The sequence below is a fragment of the Pan paniscus genome, chromosome 10 (genome assembly GCF_029289425.2).
Source record: "Pan paniscus chromosome 10, NHGRI_mPanPan1-v2.0_pri, whole genome shotgun sequence".
Lineage (NCBI taxonomy): Eukaryota > Metazoa > Chordata > Mammalia > Primates > Hominidae > Pan > Pan paniscus.
The window spans coordinates 102,411,200-102,429,532 of record NC_073259.2 but is presented as its reverse complement, the minus strand read 5'-3'; the positions used below and the strand labels follow the sequence as shown (position 1 = coordinate 102,429,532).

Genomic DNA, 18,333 nt, shown 5'->3' with positions numbered 1-18,333 from the left:
AAACTATAGGAAAATCTTGAAAGCAGCCCAAGAAATTATATCTTACCCATTGGGGAAAATAATTAGAAAAGTAGCTCATTTCTCATCAGAAATCAGAGGCCAGAAGGAAGTGGCACATTATCAAGTGCTGAAAGATAAGGACTGTCAACTCATAATTCTGTATCCAGCAAAAATATCCTTCAGGAATGTAGGGGAAATCAAGACATTCTCAAATGAAGGAAAATGAAGAGAACTTTTTGCCAGTAGACCTATCCAAAAGAGAAGTTTGTCTAAACGGAAGAAAACAGTAAAAAGAAGGAATCTCAAAGTATTAGGAAGGATAAATGTACATGGTAAACAGAACTGTGGGTATATGTAATAGACTTCCTTTTGCTTCATGAATTTTCTAAATTTTGTTTGGTGGTTGAAGTAAAAATTTTAACTCTGATGTGGTTCTAAATATATAGAGAAAATATTTTAGGTAATTATATTATAAATGAGCAAGGGCAAAGGGACATAAAAGGAGGTGAAGTTTCTACATATCACTGAAACTGACAAAATGAATTCAGTAGACCATGATAAGTTACATAAATATAATAACTAGAACAACCACTAAGAAAGCTATACAAGGAGATACATTTAAAACATTATAGATAAAATGGAATCCTGAAATATGTTCATGTAACAGGCAAGAAAAAGAAAACAGAGAAACTAAAAACAGAGAAGAAACAGACCAAAATGGCTTAACGTATCAATCATAATAAATGTAAATGGTCTGAATACATGAATTAAAATACAGATATTTACAGTGTAGATTTTTAAAAATGACCTAACTGTACTGACAGTCCCCAGATTACAATGTTTGAACTTGGATGATTTTTCAACTTAACAATGGGTTTATTGGGATGTAACTCCATTGTAAGTCAGGGTGCTCCTTATGACATATGGTTTCTACTGAATGCATGTCATTTTATACCATTGTAAAGTTGAAAAATTGTAACTTGAACCATCATAAGTCAGGGTCCATATGCTGTGTTGCCGGCATAAACTGCATTTTTCACTTTTCATGAGTTTATTGGGATGTAATTGCATCATAAGTCAAGGGGTAACTGTATGATGTCTATAAGAAACTCCAAGTATAACAGTATAGGCAGTTTGTAAATAAAAGGATATACAAAGCTATATCATGGAATCATTAATTAAAAGCAGGAGCATCAGTATTAATATCAGATAGAGCAGACTTCAGGGCAATGGAAAATGACAAAGAAAAATACCAGATTTATATAGAAAGAGATTATATGGTGACAAAAGAGGTCAACCCAGCAAGAAGACACAGGAATACTAAATGTTTGTGCACCAGAGGTGCAAAATGTTTGAAGCAAAAATTGAAAGAACTAAAAGGTGAAATAGACAAATCTATAATTATAGTTGGTGACTTCATACCCCTCTCTCAACAAGTGATAGAACAATTAAAAATCAGCAAGGATAAATAAGAACATAATAACACCATCAACCATCAGAACCTAAATAACATTTACAAAACATGCTACCCAAGGAGAACACCCAGACATGTTCTTTTGAAGTATTCGCTGAATGTATATAAATGCTCACTGAACATATACAAGATAGACCATATCCTGGGCTATGAAATAAACCTCAACAAACTTATACAACTTGAAATCATAATGAGTGAGTTTTCTGACCACAATAGAATCAAACTAGAAATTAATAACAGAAAATAACAGGGAAATCTTCAAACACTTGGAAATGAAATGACATACTTAAAAAAAATTTATGGGTCAAGGTGGAAATTTCAAAGAAAAACATTTCAATGAGATTACATTTCAAAAAATACATTGGATGAAAATGAAAATGCAGCATATCAAAAATTTTAGGACACAGCTAAAGCAGTGCCAAGAAACATTTATAGCACTAAATACATGCATTAGAAATGAGGGAACAAGTCAGTAATGTAAGCTCCCACCTCAAGAACCTAGAAAAAGAGTATCAAAATAAAAGTAAAGCAAGCAGAAGGAGGGAAATAATAAACATAGCAGAAATTGAAAACAAAAATAATAGAGAAAATCAGTGAAACAAAGAGCTTGTTCTTTGAAAAGACAATAAAATTGACCAACTTTTAGCAAAACTAACAAAAAAGATGGAAGATACAAATTTTACCTATCTCAGGAATGAAAGAGTATCACTCATGACCTTGCAGACATTAGAAGGGAAATCAGATAATCCTTTGAACAACTCTACTCTAATAAATTTGACAATGCAGATGAAATGGATCAACTTCTTAAAAGGCACAAACCACCACAACTCATTTAATGTGAAATTGGCAGTTTGTATAGACCTATTACTGTTAGGGAAATTCAATCTGTAATTTTAAAACTCCCAAAATGAATAGTTAACTAGAGAATTTTACCAGGTGTTTAAAGAAGAATCAGTACCAATTCTACATAATGTCTTCCCCAAAAAGGGAAGAGGAATGTTACCAATAGGGGAATCTTCATTAAAGGATATACAGGATCCCGCTATATTAATCCTTATAATAATTCCTTGTGAACCTACCATTATCTGAAAAAGTTTAATTTTAAAAGAAGTAACTGAAGAAAGAAAAGACATCTTATACAGAGGAACAGATAGTGACGACAGACTTATTTTTACAAGTAATAAAAGCCAGAAGACAGTAAAGCAATATCTTTAAAATACCAAAAGAAAAAAGAAACCTAGGCAGTTTGATTCCAGAGCCTTTTCTCTTACCCATATCCCTATGTTATATCATAAAGGTAATAACAACAAAGAAGGATGGAGTAATTAGGTAACACTACCTTTCCCTCTTGTGTGCCTTGGGGAATTGAAGTGCTATCATTTTTTGAAAAGGAAATCAGTCACTATTCCTAGTCCCTATTGTTTCTGTTTAGTTTCCTTTACTTCAATAACTTTTTAAAAAGTAATATTAGTTAACACATTGTCTTATCTGTCAAGTAAGTTTGTATTTAGAATAGAATAGAGTAAATGTAGAGGTAGCTGCAATACAGGCAGATTTAAATAAAGTTCATAAAAGAGAAATTTAAACAAAGCCCTTTGGAAATTTAGAGGAAAGATTGAGAGCACAAGAAATTGAGGACATCAAGGAAGATGACATGTAAGTCTGATTGAGAATGGCGGAAAAAGAAAGAGCTGAGGCTGTATCCAAGATCTGTGCCAAATGTCTGGGACACAAGTGGTGTTATGGCAGTGACTGAATGTAATAAGCTCTGCATCAGCAGAGGTTTTGTGTTTGCTTATCTGCTGGGTTGTATCCTTACTACCTAAAACAGTTTTGGGTACTTAGTAAGTACTCAGTAAATATTTGTTGCCTGAATAAATAAATGAATAGCAAAATTAGATGGCAGTTTTCTAAGAATGATTTAATATGTCTGGTTTAGGAGTTATAAACATGGAATCTAATTTTCAGTCATCAGCTAGCTGTCATCCAGTCTCATAGCTTCAACTATCACTTCAGCTATCACACAGATGCCTCCCAAAACGTGGAAAGAAAGCAATAATATGGGAAGTATGCAGGTCAAGAACATTGTGAACTGTGTGACCCTATGTGTAAAATGGGGACTACAAGAGAAATTATTGTTAATGTTGATTTTACATGTAGAGCACTTAGCTCAGTATTTGATCCATAGTAAGTACTCAGTAAAGGGCACCATTGTCTGAACTTGAGTTACACATTGACTCCTTGACCTTAGATGAGCCATCACACCTCTAATATAGCACATTAAAACCATATCAGGTTACCTCATGTAAAAGGTAAACAGTATCTTAAAGATCAGCTAGCCCAAGTTCTTCATTTAAACTGAGGACAGAATACAGTGGATAAAAAAGTAATCCGGGACCAAACCAGGAAGTAATAGTTATTTGTAAAGCGTGGGAGGAAAAATAGGAGAGAAATACTAATTAGTTGGGCTTTTGAGGACTTAACTCTAAATGCCACAGCTGCCTTCAAGGATAAATTTTATTCTCTGGAAAATAATATTTGTCTGCTGGATAGCTCTACCTATATTTCTCATTGGCATTTAAATTCAGCATGTCCAAAAACAAACTGGAATCACTATGTGTTAAAACTAAAAAGGTTGTTAGAGTGCATCTAATTCAGTTTCCCATTTTACAGGTGTGGAGAACAGATCCTGCCCTGGGGTGGAGGTCTTAAACTTTTTAGATTCATTGATAGTCTGTGATCAAACAGTTGTTTCTTGGACCACTTTTGCCTAAGGTTTTGGAGCATTTCTTTAGGTGTTTTTTTGTTTTTTTTTTTTTGTTTTTTTGTTTTTTGTTTTTTTTTTGCAGGGCAGGGGAGCTTACAGTGAGTCTTTGATGTTCATCCTGGCTACAAACAACCTCTTGTCCTGTTTTGAGCAGTGGTTTTCAACTTCTTCTTAACAAACAAAAAACCCAGCTGAATCATTTACTTAAGTTGAATCATTTGAAGAAACCCCAAAAAGAGACTAAAAATAGAAGCGTATGGTTAATGCCAGAAATTTGGTGGGGGTGGTGGTAGGGGATAGATAGTTGGGGAGATCAGGAAAGGGAAAGAATGAGTTCTAGACCCTGATTGCTTGCCCCTGGTCTCCAGAGGTGAGGAGCTTCTGAAATGCCTCAGAGGTTAGGAAACAGTTTGAAACCCACTGATTTGGAGGCCCATGAAGTCCAGCAGTGATAATTGGCATGAATGACAAGACCACTGGTGTCTCTGCTCTGCAAGTTCCCCAGTGACTTTAACACCTGCCCTGGAGTAATGATTTTTCAATTCTTCTTGAATCTAAGAACTAAGAACTAGGCCATCATTACAATTAGGACTTTAATAAACTCTCAGCTATCATTTAAAAACTCTCATCAATCACATTTGCTTTTATGTACACAGACAGGCAGTTTTTGTGTGAATTAAGTTGCCCTGACATAGATAATTTTATTAGTATAGACTAGCTCAAGAATTACAGTCATGTGAGGAAAAGCTTTGGAGTAGTCAGAGTTTTGGTCATGAACCCCTATAATGTTATGATGAATTTTAAAATACTTGATGTATTTTTAGTACTTATAGTATTATAATTTTAAATTTTAGTCAGCAACTGATTAAGCCCTGTTCTAGACACCACGTGGAGATACAGGGAAAACAGGACACAGTCCTTGACCTCACATTTGAGTCCCACTAAGAACAAAAAGATAGTGATACTTAAAATTTTTTCCTTTGTACTTTGTTTCAGCACCTGAGCTTTGATTTTATGCATTTTTAAATTTTACTGACTTGTAAAGCATGTTCATGACTGAAAATTTAATAATTTAACCTTGTATGCTTTCTTTAAAATTATTATTAGATTGCAAGACTGGAGGAAGATAAAGAAGAACTACGTAACCAGCTGCTTAATGTTGATCTCACAAAAGACAGCAAACGAGTGGAACAACTTGCTCGAGAAAAAGTCTATTTGTGTCAAAAATTAAAAGGTTTAGAGGCTGAAGTAGCGGAATTAAAGGCTGAAAAGGAGAATTCTGAGGCTCAGGTGGAAAATGCCCAAAGAATACAGGTGCGGCAGTTGGCTGAGATGCAGGCTACAGTCAGATCCCTGGAGGTAAGATTCTAATTACTTCCCAGTAGAGTATGGCATACTTTTTTAAAGTGCAGTTGACAAGCCTTTGTTTTTAGAGCATAAATGTATGCCCTCCAAGCTAATGCTGATGCATTTGTGTAATCCCAAGAGTATTTATTCTTTCAGTAAAGAAGAAAGCTATTGATTCATAAGCAATACGTATGCTACCACATTTACAAAGGGATATTTATTCTTTGGGAGTCAAGTCACCTATCTGAAATGTCTTAACTCTTAAAATGCCACATAATAGAATATGCAAAATAAAAATATATGTATTTGAGTTTCTGAGAGTAAAGTCATCTCAAACCAGAAAGAATAATTTCTTTCAAGATAGTACATTCCTTACACTGGGATTTGAGGTCTTAAAGTCACAAATCCTGTTTGAACAGAAATACCATACTGATGTATCTTATGACAGCTTCTTGCCAGAGTAGTAAAATCCAACTGTAAAGGTATACATGCCTTTACAGAATTATTTCCCTGGGTTCATTAGAGAAAGATAAGTGTTGGCAGACCTGACTGGTACTCCTACGGGTATTGCCTTATGAAAATTCTTGGTTTCCATTTTATTCAGATACACTTATTCTTCTTAGTTCTTAGTGCCTAACTTGTAGCAAACATACCTGTTTAATTGTTTTTATTTATTTTGTACAGTTCAAAGTGTTTCTTTTTCCTTTGGAATAGTTATAAAATGATTTGGGTGGGGGGTACATTAGCGGGCATTTAATTTGTAGTTAAAATCAATATCCAAATCCAAGATGGTGATTTTTTTTTCCCCAGCCAGTGGTACTGGAGTACAATGGTATGTTTTGAAGAGTAGAAGTTACTTTTTATTTTGTTACATGACGCTCTGTCAGTATTTACTGGTTTTCTGAATTAAAAGTTGTCAGTATCATTGTACCTTAAACATGAAGCAGTTCATTGTGAGACTGTTTATGTTGCCATCCTTCCATCCTTAATGTATTTTACACAGTGACAGAATAAGTGAGATGATTGCAGTTGAATATAGCATACAGTCCTGATGTGAAACTTTCCATTGAGGTCCTTTAGAGTGATTATTTTCAGGGCAAGTTGAATGATGACGAAAGATTTATTTGTGACATTTTCAGAAGAGCCTATATTTAATTTTATTATTTGTCAGATGAAATGAAAATAAGCGTATGACAGCAAGCATTTCTTTCTTCTTTAACTTTCTTGGCTATCATTGTGCCCAGAGAGTATTATTTCATATATGAAGAAAATAGTTTTTTTCCCTAATTGTTTGTCGAATGTAGTCCTTACCACATTTAAGCTAGATGTTCCCCAACTTAAGGTGGTTTGACTTACGATTTTTTGACTGTCCGATGGTGTGAAAGCCATATATGCATTTATGTACTTTGAATTTTGATCTTTTCCTGGGTTACTGATATATGTGGTGTGATACTCTTAATGCTGGGTAGCTGCACTGAGCCACAGTTCCCAGTCAGTCATGTGGTCGTGAGGGTAAATAACCTCTTTACAGAGTACTGTGTCGCCAAATGATTTTTTCCAACTGTAGGCTAATGCACGTGTGTTGAGGATGCTTAAGTTAGGCTAGTCTAAGTTATGGACTTAGGTATTTTCAATTTGTGATGGGTTTATCAGGATGTAACCCCATCATAAGTCGAACAGCATCTATATGTACGAAATGAGATGTTATAGAACTGAAATTTATCCTTTAAATGCCAAAATGTCTTCATTTTAATTATGTTGAGGTCGGGTGTGGTCGCTTATGCCTGTAATCCCAGCAGTTTGGGAGGCTGAGGTAGCTGGATCACCTGAGCTCAGGAGTTTGAGATGAGCCTGAACAACACGGGTGAAACCCTGTCTCTACAAAAAGTACAAAAATTAGCCAGGTGCCATGGTGTGCACCTGAAGTCCTACCTACTCGGGAGGCTGAGGCAGGAGAATTGTTTGAGCTTGGGAGGCGGAGGTTGTGGTGAGCCAAGATCGTGCCATTGCACTGCAGCCTGGGAGACAGAGCAAGACCTTGTCTCAAAAAAAAAAAAAAAATATATATATATATATATATATGTGTGTGTGTGTGTGTGTGTGTGTATATGTATATATATTATGTTGAATAGACATGTTTTTTCAAAAAAGATTTTAGTTTCCCTCCCCTCATGAAAGAGTACTATCGATATTACCATCCAGAAACTTTTTTGACAACCTACAGACTTCATTAACAATCTTAATTGTGTCATGAGATCAAGAGCCTCTTTGCTTGTACTTAAAAAGTCTGCAGATGAGCTGAGGATTTTGAAATCATATCTTTCCCTGTTTCTTTTTTTAAAATCATTGATTTTAGATTTTCAATTTTTACTTGTTACTATCAATGAGCCCTGTCTTCTAGTTTCTAATATGCTTTTTCTTATCTGTTGTAGACTGGAAACTTCCAAAATGTTTGAAATAAGTCAGTGTTAAGAGTAAATAGACATCAAATGAATGCCTTAGGTACTTTCTGTCATGAGAGAAGTATATAAACTTTATTTTGTTGATGGTCATTCATATGTTGTTTGTCTAGATACCTTTGTTGCATATTTCCTGGAACACTATCTTTCGTTTGAATTCTACCAATTAGTTTGAGAAAATTTTTGTTACATTGGTATATGTTAAGTTGAGGTTTTGAATAATTTTAGTATAATTATAAATGTATTTTAAATAGTGCTTATTTGATTTTGAAATACTTGAAAAATGATGAATTTTAAACTATTTTGTTTGAATGAAAGGCTGAAAAACAATCAGCTAATTTACGGGCAGAACGCTTGGAAAAAGAGCTACAATCAAGCAGTGAACAAAATACCTTTTTAATTAATAAATTGCATAAAGCTGAACGAGAAATAAATACATTGTCCAGTAAAGTAAGTTGTTTTATGTTTCTGTTTCATTCTTTAGAATGTTTGTTAGTATATAAGGATAAATTTTATTTTTAATAATTGATTTCTTTATACTGAAATGTTTTATTATATCATTCTGCCTTCTAAGAAATAAATACATTGATCAGTAGAGTATGTTATCTTATGCCTCTATTTCATTCTTTAGAATGCTTGATACTGTACAGTGACAAATTTTGTGTTTAGTTCTCTGTATTGAAATATTTTTAATCCTTTCATTCTACCTTCCAAATACATGCAGAATCTGATCAATTCTTATGACATCCACTGTGACTATTCCAGTCCAAGCCATGATTTTTCTAGGCTCCATTTCTGTGCTAGGTTGCTAACTGGTCTTTCTGCTTTCTACCCATTCAGAGCTCTGTATGATCTGGATCCTGCAGTCTTTTCACAGCCATGACCATGTATTTTTCCTCCTGTTCACTTTGCTCCCTTTGGCCTTCTCACTCTTTGAGCAAACTCACATCTTGCTTAGGGTTTCTGCACTTGTCTGAGTTTGGCTCAGTCTTCCCTCACATATCCACATAACTTGCTTCCTCACCACCTAGATGTTGCCTAACCAGGGAGGCTTTCCTTGTCTTCACATTGTAAAACAGCATCTTCCTTCTTCCTCTGTCTTTCTCTCTGTCTTCCTTACCTGCTTCATAGCTCTTAATACTATCTGATATAGTTATTTGGTTTTTATTTTTTGGTCTCTCCTTTTCTTTCCCACCACCTTCCCCTCAACCCAGTGTAAGCTCCAAGAGAGCAGGGACATTGTTTTCATCACTACTGCTTTTCCATCTTCTAGAATGGTGCCGGCACATAGTAGGTACTCAAATATTTCTTCAATGAATAAATTAGTAGTAGCAGCATGATCTACATTTATATTCTCCTTAACAGACTGGATTCAATTTCTGATTTTTTCATTACTAAAAAAAGCTGTGTGACCTTGGGCAGTTCACTGTCTCTCTGAAACTTAAGTGCCTTTGTCTATGAAATGGGACTAATACCTACCTTACAGAGTTGTGGCAAAAATTAAATGTAGCTGATGATGAAAATGATAATAGCAGTGATGATATTAGCACTGGTGATAGCCTTAAATAAGAAAATATTATAACATAAAGAATACAGATGATATTAGCACTGGTGATATCCTTAAATAAGAAAATATTGTAACATAAAGAATACAGAATTTTTAGTCCATTGACTAGTCTGTGTCTCACTGTCTCAATAACTATGTGTAACCTAAGGCAAGTTACCTAATATCATTAGGATCCAATTTCCTTATATCTGTAAGAACCCTTCCAGCCTACTAAGAGTGTGTAAGAACTACTAGGAAATAATTTGATTGCCTCCTGATTAACTAAGTAGATTATATATTCAACAGATACACATTGAAAGCTTATAACTATAGAGTATACAAAAAAATAGATATAAAACACAAGTAAATTCAGGATATGGGGAGTTTCCATGCTTTTCTTCCAATTCCAGTATAAATTATTTTCAATTTTGTGAAATAATATTGAGTACCTAGTATTTGCAGCACATTGTTCTTGACCTGAGTAGCCAGACTACACTGCTGGAATAATTGGAACCACAGATGTCGCAATAGGACATGGGATATGCTGGCTTCTGCTGTGGCTTCTCTCTTGGGGGGTCACCAAGTATAATACTTTTCATGCAGTACATTTTACCTGAGCTCCCTAGCTCACCTGTGTGCTGACCCTGATTTTTCTTCTTTTTTTCCGTATATATACTCTTCCCTATTGCTCTTTCCTTTTAGAGTTAGAGCCTAGGTGATTTCTCCTACTCCGCTGAAGAAAGAACAGCAATCTAGTATAGTATTTATTTCTCTGTGCTTGTTTATTAATACACATTGCTAAGAGTTGCCTGTCTTTTTAAAGGCACACTTGCATTATTTTGCATATAAATGGAGTATTAAATACCATCCTTCAACTTTAAACAAACCAAGTTTCATTTGAAGTCTTGTATGTAAAGATTCCATTGGAAGGGTAGATTTTAAAATAATATTTCAAACATGACTGCCACAGTTTTCTTTGCAACTTGAAGTTTTCATCAACATTTTGCAATTCTAGCAAATGGTTGTTTGCAGTGCAAAGGAACACCTGGGGTGTGTTTGTCTTAGTTACTCAAATTCATAAATGTTTGTCAGATTTTAGAACAAAGTTATGTCAGTGTGAGTATCAGTGTCTTGGATTAAAAGGTATTACCAAAGATGGCCTGAAAATGATGACCTTAAAGAGATTTCACATTCAGTGAGGTAAATTCTTCTAGTTCCCTCATAAGGTTTTTCATTTTCAGAATGCCAATAAAAGGTAGTTTTAAGAAAGCCACCCAACAGAGTTGTCCTTATTTACCTAAATTAATTGGGTAATTACATCTCAGAACTTTGAAAAAGATCAAGATTTAAGTACCATCTCTTTGGAATCTGTATCCAGAGCTTCTTAGGTAATACATATTGTCAATTATATTTCCATTTCTTGCTTATTTATGCTGTGCTCTTGTGTGTCTTTCTGTGAGTATGTGTACTTTAACAGATACTGACCCCCTGTAAAATGCCCAGTTTTGCCAGTTTTGACATTTATTAAAGTTTTGTTAGTAATATCTGAATACTTCCATTGTGTCAAAACATAAAGCAAATTCACAACATAAAGGCCAGAATCTATATGGCAAACATTCTGTGAAGAACAGGGTGACTTGGTCCAGTGGAGCTTCAGGAGACGATGAATTGCTTGAAATTTTATGCAACATTTTAACATGAGCATTTTATTTTAAAAAAAAATCCCTAATTTTCCTAGGATTTGGGACTTGATCACAAAGAAGATTAAGAACCAAGGATATAGGGGCAGAAAGAAACTTTACTGTAACATTTGGAATTTGGTTCAGATTACTCATAGAAAAGTGCTATTATTTGTCATTACTGGGTAATAAATTTTCATACGTTATTTTAAGTAAAATTCCTTTTAGTATATTTTTAGGAAATTAACAGTGTTCATATAAGTGATGCATCAGTGATGTTAGGATAATAGAAATAAGGCAATAAAGAAAAACTTAAGATCCATAAATGAGTACATTTGAATGCAGAGAGGACAGGTAAATTGCTTGAGCATATACCACTGGTTTAACAGCAAAAGTAGGCCTGAAGACAGACCTCACTTGTTGCTTGACTTCCTATTCGGTGTTCTTTCAGTTTCAATAATTGTAGTTTAGTTAAAAATGTCTCATTTCAGTAAATTTCAGGGTGAAATGAATAAGAAGTTTTTGTAGATCTTGAAGTTACCATGAGATGAATCAACTTCCTATGAAATAAGATGGCTCTAATTTTCCACCTCATGCAGCTATAGTATGTTTGTTAATGAAATGCTGTGTCATTCTTAACCTTTTACAGTTAGTATATAATAGCAGGTTATAATTACATTTGTCATAGTGATTGGATTTTCTTTGTAATCGTATTTCTTCAAAATTTTAAAGTATTTATAATTTAAATTCTATCTGTCCATGAAATTATAATGTAGTAAAATCCAATCTACAGAAAGTTTAAGTATTAAAACAAATTATCAGCTGCTGTCATGTAAACATCATTTTATAAAACTTGCTTTTATAGAAAATAACTTCCAAAAGGAAATTAAAACCACAGGCCAGGTGTGGTGGCTTAACGCCCGCAATCCCAGCACTTTGGAAGGCCGAGGCGGATGGATCACAAGGTCAGGAGTTCAAGACCAGCCTGGCCAAGATGGTGAAACCCCATCTCTACTAAAAATACAAAATTTAGCCAGGTGTGGTGGTGCATGCCTGTAATCCTAGCTACTCAGGAGGCTGAGGCAGAGAATTTGCTTGAACCCAGGAGACAGAGGTTGCAGTAAACTGAGATTAAGCCACTGTACTCCAGCCTGGGTGACAGAGCGAGACTCTGTCTCAGAAAATAAATAAATAAAAATGCAAAACTGATGTCAGCACAAGGTCGCCATTTTATGTACGGTCATTTAAAAATCTACGAGTTAATTTGGAGGGATGTCTTATTGTAGTTACCAGTACATAAGGCAGTACTCACTTTTCTGTTTATTTCCTTTGGATGAGGATTTTGCATGAAACTATTCCTTGAAACATTTTCAGGACCTTTTGTTGATGGAATATCTTCCAATAAGACACTTCTATTTCTTATCCTTGCCCTCTTTGGCTCTAGGACCTCTTTTTGATTTGTGTCTGACTCCCAACTCCAGTATTTATGGGGTTTTATTGGACTCTTAAGTAAATTGTCTTTTATTTTCCTGTTTCTGCCATCTCACATTTTCTGTATTTGACGTGTATGTATTTGTAGTTTCCTACTCTGATTCCATACTTTTATATATTTGGATAATATATCAGAAAATGGGTTAATCTAACCTTTGTGTTTGTATTGATTAAATCCTTATTATATGACTATATCTAATTTTAGAAGCTCCTTACCAAAGAGAAGGGCTATGGAAAATGAATTTATATGATTTATACTTGTTCCTGCCCCCAATCCCCTACCTAATACTTGTGCACATGCGCACACAGACACAGTCTATACACATTACACTATTTTGTCACCAGATTCAATTGATTCTTCCTTCCCCCCTCCGTTTATTCATTTCTTGCCTCTTAATTGATTTATTTACCTTCAGTTTCTTAAGCCAACAGATTTGCATTAGTTAATTGTGCCACCTTCAACAGCTAACCTGAAAAACAACCCTTTTGTATGGTATATAAGGTTTATTCCCTGCCATTCCTCCACAGATTTCACATCTTCCGGTGCTCTACATGTAATGCTTAGCTTGTTTTAAGAGCAGACCATGTGATGTTATACATATAATAACATTTTGTATGCTGTTCCTTCTACCTAGAATACCTTCTTTGTCCCTAGCACATTTTTTATTCTTAAATTTAATTTTAATTTTTTTTTAGAGACAAGGTCTCACTCTGTTGCCCAGGCTGGAATACATTGGCACAATCATAGCACTGCAGCCTCAAACCCCTAGACTCAAGTGATCCTCTTACCTCAGTCTCCCCAGTGGCTGGGACTAAGGGGCATGTCATGTCTGGCTAATTTTAAAATTTTTTTTTAGAGAAAGGATCTCACTATGTTGCCCAGGCTGGTCTCCAACACCAGGCCTCAAACACTTCCTTCTGCCACAGCCTCTTGAGTAGCTGGGATTTTAGGTGCAAGTTACTGTATCCAGCTGTGGACACTTTTTAAAAGGAAGGTTTCAGGCCAAGTGCAGTGGATTACAACTATAATCCTAGCACTTTAGGAGGCCAAAGCAGGTGGATTGCTTGAGGCCAGGAGTTTGAGACCAGCCTGGTCAACATAGCAAGACCCTATTGCTACAAAAAAATTGAAAAATTATCTGAGTGTGGTGGTGTGCACGTATAGTCCTGACAGCTACTTGGAATGCTGAGGAGAGAGGATCACTTGAGCCCAGGAGTTTGAAGTTGAAATGAGCTATGATCGTGCCACTGCACTCCAGCCTGGATGACATAGCAAGACCCTGTCTTTTAGAAATATTAACAAATTTTAAAAGTTTCAGGATTTTTTTCCCCTGCAGATTTTCCAATCATTGAGTATTTGATTTTAGATACTTGTAATTAAGTCTTTAAGGCAAGATTAAGCCAAAGGACCATACACAGATATTCGTAAAGAAATGCCTCTGTTCTGTTAGGAAAGAACAGTATTTTCTTAATGTCTCCTTACTTGAAGTACTGTTGCAGGCACTGACACTTCTTTCTTCTTGGAAGATACTTAGACTCTACTTTACTACCAGAGCGTTTTCTTGTTTCCACTTATGTTTTGGGGTAAGTATTGAATGGCAAGAAAATGACCAATAGTAATTTCAGTTTTTAATTATCAACAGGTAAAAGAACTTAAACATTCCAACAAACTGGAAATAACAGACATCAAACTGGAGACAGCAAGAGCTAAGAGTGAGCTAGAAAGAGAAAGGAATAAGATTCAAAGTGAACTGGATGGTAATATGTGATTTCCCTTGCTGCTGCTGCTGCTGCTGCTGCTTATTTTCAGATATGAACTCAAATTATTAAAATAGTTGAACCTGAATTTTTATTTCCAAATTTTCAACTTAATTTAGTTTTAATTTTGGAGTACATATGAAATGTTTATTATATGTTGAGTGTTTTGTTCATTGTAAGATTTAATAACTTTAAAAAAATCAGTCATGTTTTTATCATAGTTATTGGATACATAAATGAATTTTGTAAATGGGATGCCATACTTCCTGATTTATAAATTTTAAATCTATTTATGGTGTAGTTATTAGTCCCAGGACATTTTAAGTCTAGAGAATGTGAGGAAGATAATTGGGTTCCAGGCTTAATTTTTTTCAATTAAAAAAATTTTTTTATGTAGACCTCAGGCCAGTTCATTGTAGCCTAGTGCAGAGTAGGCTTATTTATTTATTTTTTATTTTTATTTTTTATTTTTGAGACGGAGTCTCGCTCTGTCCCCCTGGCTGGAGTGCAGTGGCATGATCTCGGCTCACTGGAAGCTCTGCCTCCCAGGTTCACGCCATTCTCCTGCCTCAGCCTCCCAAATAGCTGGGACTACAGGCGCCCACCACCAACCAGGCTGGCTGTTTTTTTGTATTTTTAAGTAGAGACAGCGTTTCACCGTGTTAGCCAGGATGGTCTTGATCTCCTGACCTCGTGATCCGCCTGCCTCGGCCTCCCAAAGTACTGGGATTACAGGCATGAGCCACGCCCAGCCGAGTAGGCTTATTTTTAAGTTCCAGTTTAATCTTGGAACATCTGTCTCATCAGATTTCCTCATTATTTATGTTGTTTCTAACTTGAAGTATTTAAATAAGCTTACCTTTGGCCTGTAGCTATGCTTGAGTTGATCTGTAGTTGAACTCATTTCAGACAGAGTTTATGATGAATGCCTTTCATGTTTTGAAATGGGGTCTCACCATGTTGCCCAGGCTAGCCTTGAACTCCTGGGCTCAAATGGTCCTCCTGCCTAAGCCTCCTCAGTAGCTGGGACTACAGGTGCTAACACCGTGTCTGGCTGCTATGAATGATTTTTTCCAATTATTAATTTCTATTTATTGACTCATGGATTTCCATAGAATTAAGAAGTAAATTTTTTTAGGAACTTAAAGAATGCTGCATTTTTGTTTTCACTTTGAGTTAGATGTGAATTTGCTTTAGTTATTCCATCTGCAAAGTATTTGCCATTTCATCACAAAGATTTCTGAATTCATTGTACAAACTTGAAAGTGTCCATGTTATTTATACTTCTGCTAGAGATCTAGTAATTCTGCTAGAATCAATAGGTTTTGAAGGGTTTTGTGATTTATTTCACTCTGCTATCAGCCAGCTTTTTCTATGAGGCTTAGGTCACAGAACCTCTTTAGGGGTGAAGTAAGTAAACCTCTGGTTATCATCCAGGTTGATCTCAACTCTCAATGTTCGAATGAGTAAATGTATACAGCTTTTATTAAAGTTTTTATATGTGTATGCACTAAATAAACAGTGACAGGAAAATTTGCTCTGAGTTTTAGCCTGTTTCATTTTTATTTTAAGAGTGTTTATTAATGATGTGAGTATTGTTGAGAATATATATTTGTAGAGACTTTCTACATTCATTTGTCTTACCAGCTTATGAATGTTTGCTGTTAAATGTGATTTTTCATCTTAATAACATTGAATATAGTACACTTTTCTCCTTGAAAAACACTAGGATTACAGTCAGACAATGAAATTCTCAAAGCAGCTGTTGAACATCACAAAGTGCTCTTAGTAGAAAAGGATCGTGAATTAATACGTAAAGTACAAGCTGCCAAAGAAGAAGGTTATCAAAAACTTGTGGTATTACAAGATGAAAAGTAAGTACTTAATTACCTTAGTTTGACTTAAATATCCTTGCAAATGAAAACATTTTGCTGTCATATCATCTTTATTATAGTTCTTGTAACATAATTATGATCTCTTGTTTTAGGTTAGAACTCGAGAACAGATTAGCAGATTTGGAGAAAATGAAAGTGGAACATGAGGTCTGGAGGCAATCTGAAAAGGATCAGTATGAAGAGAAATTGCGGGCTTCACAGATGGCAGAAGAGATCACCAGGAAGGAGCTTCAGAGTGTTAGGTTATATATACATATATATTTAAAGTTTTTCATGTTGAAATAAGGTCAGAGTTAACAAAATGATGTACAACTAGTACAAAGAATTCCCATGTGCTCTTCACCCTGATCTCCCAAATACAAATACTTATGTAACCATATTATAATAATCAAGATTAAGAAATTAACATGAATATAATCAGGAAATCAGGCATTACTATTATAAAATCTATTAACTGTACTTAAATTTTACCAGTTGTCCCACTGATGTCTTTTTTCTGGTCTAAAACCCAATTCAGGATCACATGTTGCATTTAGTTACTTTTAATCTGGAACATATGAACACTTTGACAAATACTTGTCAGTATTTTATATATCCTCTCTCAATTTGGTTTTGTATTGCATTTTTCATGGTTAAATTCAGGTTAGGCATTTTTAGCAAAACATCAAAGTCATGTGTCCTCAGTGAATCATATTAGGAGTTTCATGATTTGGCCCCTTAACTGGTGATTTTAACCTTGATCACTTGGTTAAGGTGGTATCTGCCACATTTTTCCCCTATAAAATTACTATTTTTTCCCTTTGTAATATACAATTATCTTGTGGTTGCCCATATGATATTTCAAGTCTGTGTAAATATTCTCATATTTTGCCTTTATATAATCTTCCATTAATTTTAGTATCCATTGATAATTCTTATCTGAAACAGTTATAACTCTAGCATTTGCCAAATGATGATCTTCCCATTTCTATGATCCTTCCTCATTTATTAGTTGGAATTCTCCTGAAAGTAAGTGCTTTCCCTTCTCCTCTAAATATATTTATATCATTATGGATTTATACATTCATATTTTTTCTATAGATTATAAGATTTTGTTATTTTTTTTTGTTGCTCAACTTTTCTCAGATTTGGCTATTGGAAGATCTTTCAAGTTGAATCCCATGTCCTTTTGACATAATCCCACCATTTATTGTGACTTTTTTCTGTCATTACAGGATGTTCTGTGATTCTCTTTCACTTTCCCTGCCCCAGCCCTGGAATTAAACATTTCTCTGAGGTGCTTTGATTCCTTTTTAATTGGAGAATGGCATTTAGAAACCAAAATCTCAACTCTAGGTATGCTTATTGGTACTAGAGAGTCATTGCTTCTAGGTCCTCCCAGTGAACTGAAAAGTACACATTTACATCTATTTCTTTATTTTTTCTCTATATTAATAATCTTGAGTTTACATTGATATTTCCAGTTCTGTTCCAGCACCGTGGAGTTCATTCTGGTCTTCCTCTTTTCATACTTGCAATTCTTTTGACAGTGAGAAAACTGGCATTCATTATTCCTACCATATTTACTTATTTCCTCAGTCCTAAAATATAAAGTTGTTTTAGAATTGCTAACTCATCACTCAATGAAAAACAAACCTATTAACTTACATGTAATATTTGTGTATAGTTGTTTTTATCTTTAGCCTTAGAGTATATAGTCAAAATATTATTTTCCAAAGTTACTTAGGATTTTTCTCACCAAATTCTCCTTTAATGTGGTTTGTTATTCACTTATAAAGCAGGTTTATTCTGTCTATTCTATTCTGTTTTGAGTCCATACCTCATCCTTGTTTATTTATTTATTAATATGTTGGGCATTTGAAATGTCTACATGGTTCTAAAGGACAGAACTATAATACACCAAAAAAAAAACAAAAA

At 34.7% G+C, this 18,333-nt stretch overlaps 1 protein-coding gene across 10 annotated transcripts in view; it reads left to right on the top strand.

Moving 5' to 3' along the window:
- CEP83 (centrosomal protein 83) overlaps window positions 1–18,333 on the top strand; it is a 154,037-nt gene that overhangs the window by 76,262 nt on the left and 59,442 nt on the right. For 6 of the 10 annotated variants that reach the window (XM_055095991.2, XM_008969968.5, XM_034934240.3 and 3 more), the window contains 5 exons: window positions 5,349–5,600; window positions 8,366–8,497; window positions 14,407–14,521; window positions 16,251–16,395; window positions 16,509–16,658. In XM_055095991.2, coding sequence (XP_054951966.1) covers window positions 5,349–5,600; window positions 8,366–8,497; window positions 14,407–14,521; window positions 16,251–16,395; window positions 16,509–16,658 — 794 coding nt within the window. Of the gene's footprint in view, window positions 1–5,348; window positions 5,601–8,365; window positions 8,498–14,406; window positions 16,058–16,250; window positions 16,396–16,508; window positions 16,659–18,333 lie in introns of those variants that run through there. The other 4 variants (XM_055095992.1, XM_055095993.2, XM_034934242.3 and 1 more) reach the window with 2 other exon arrangements.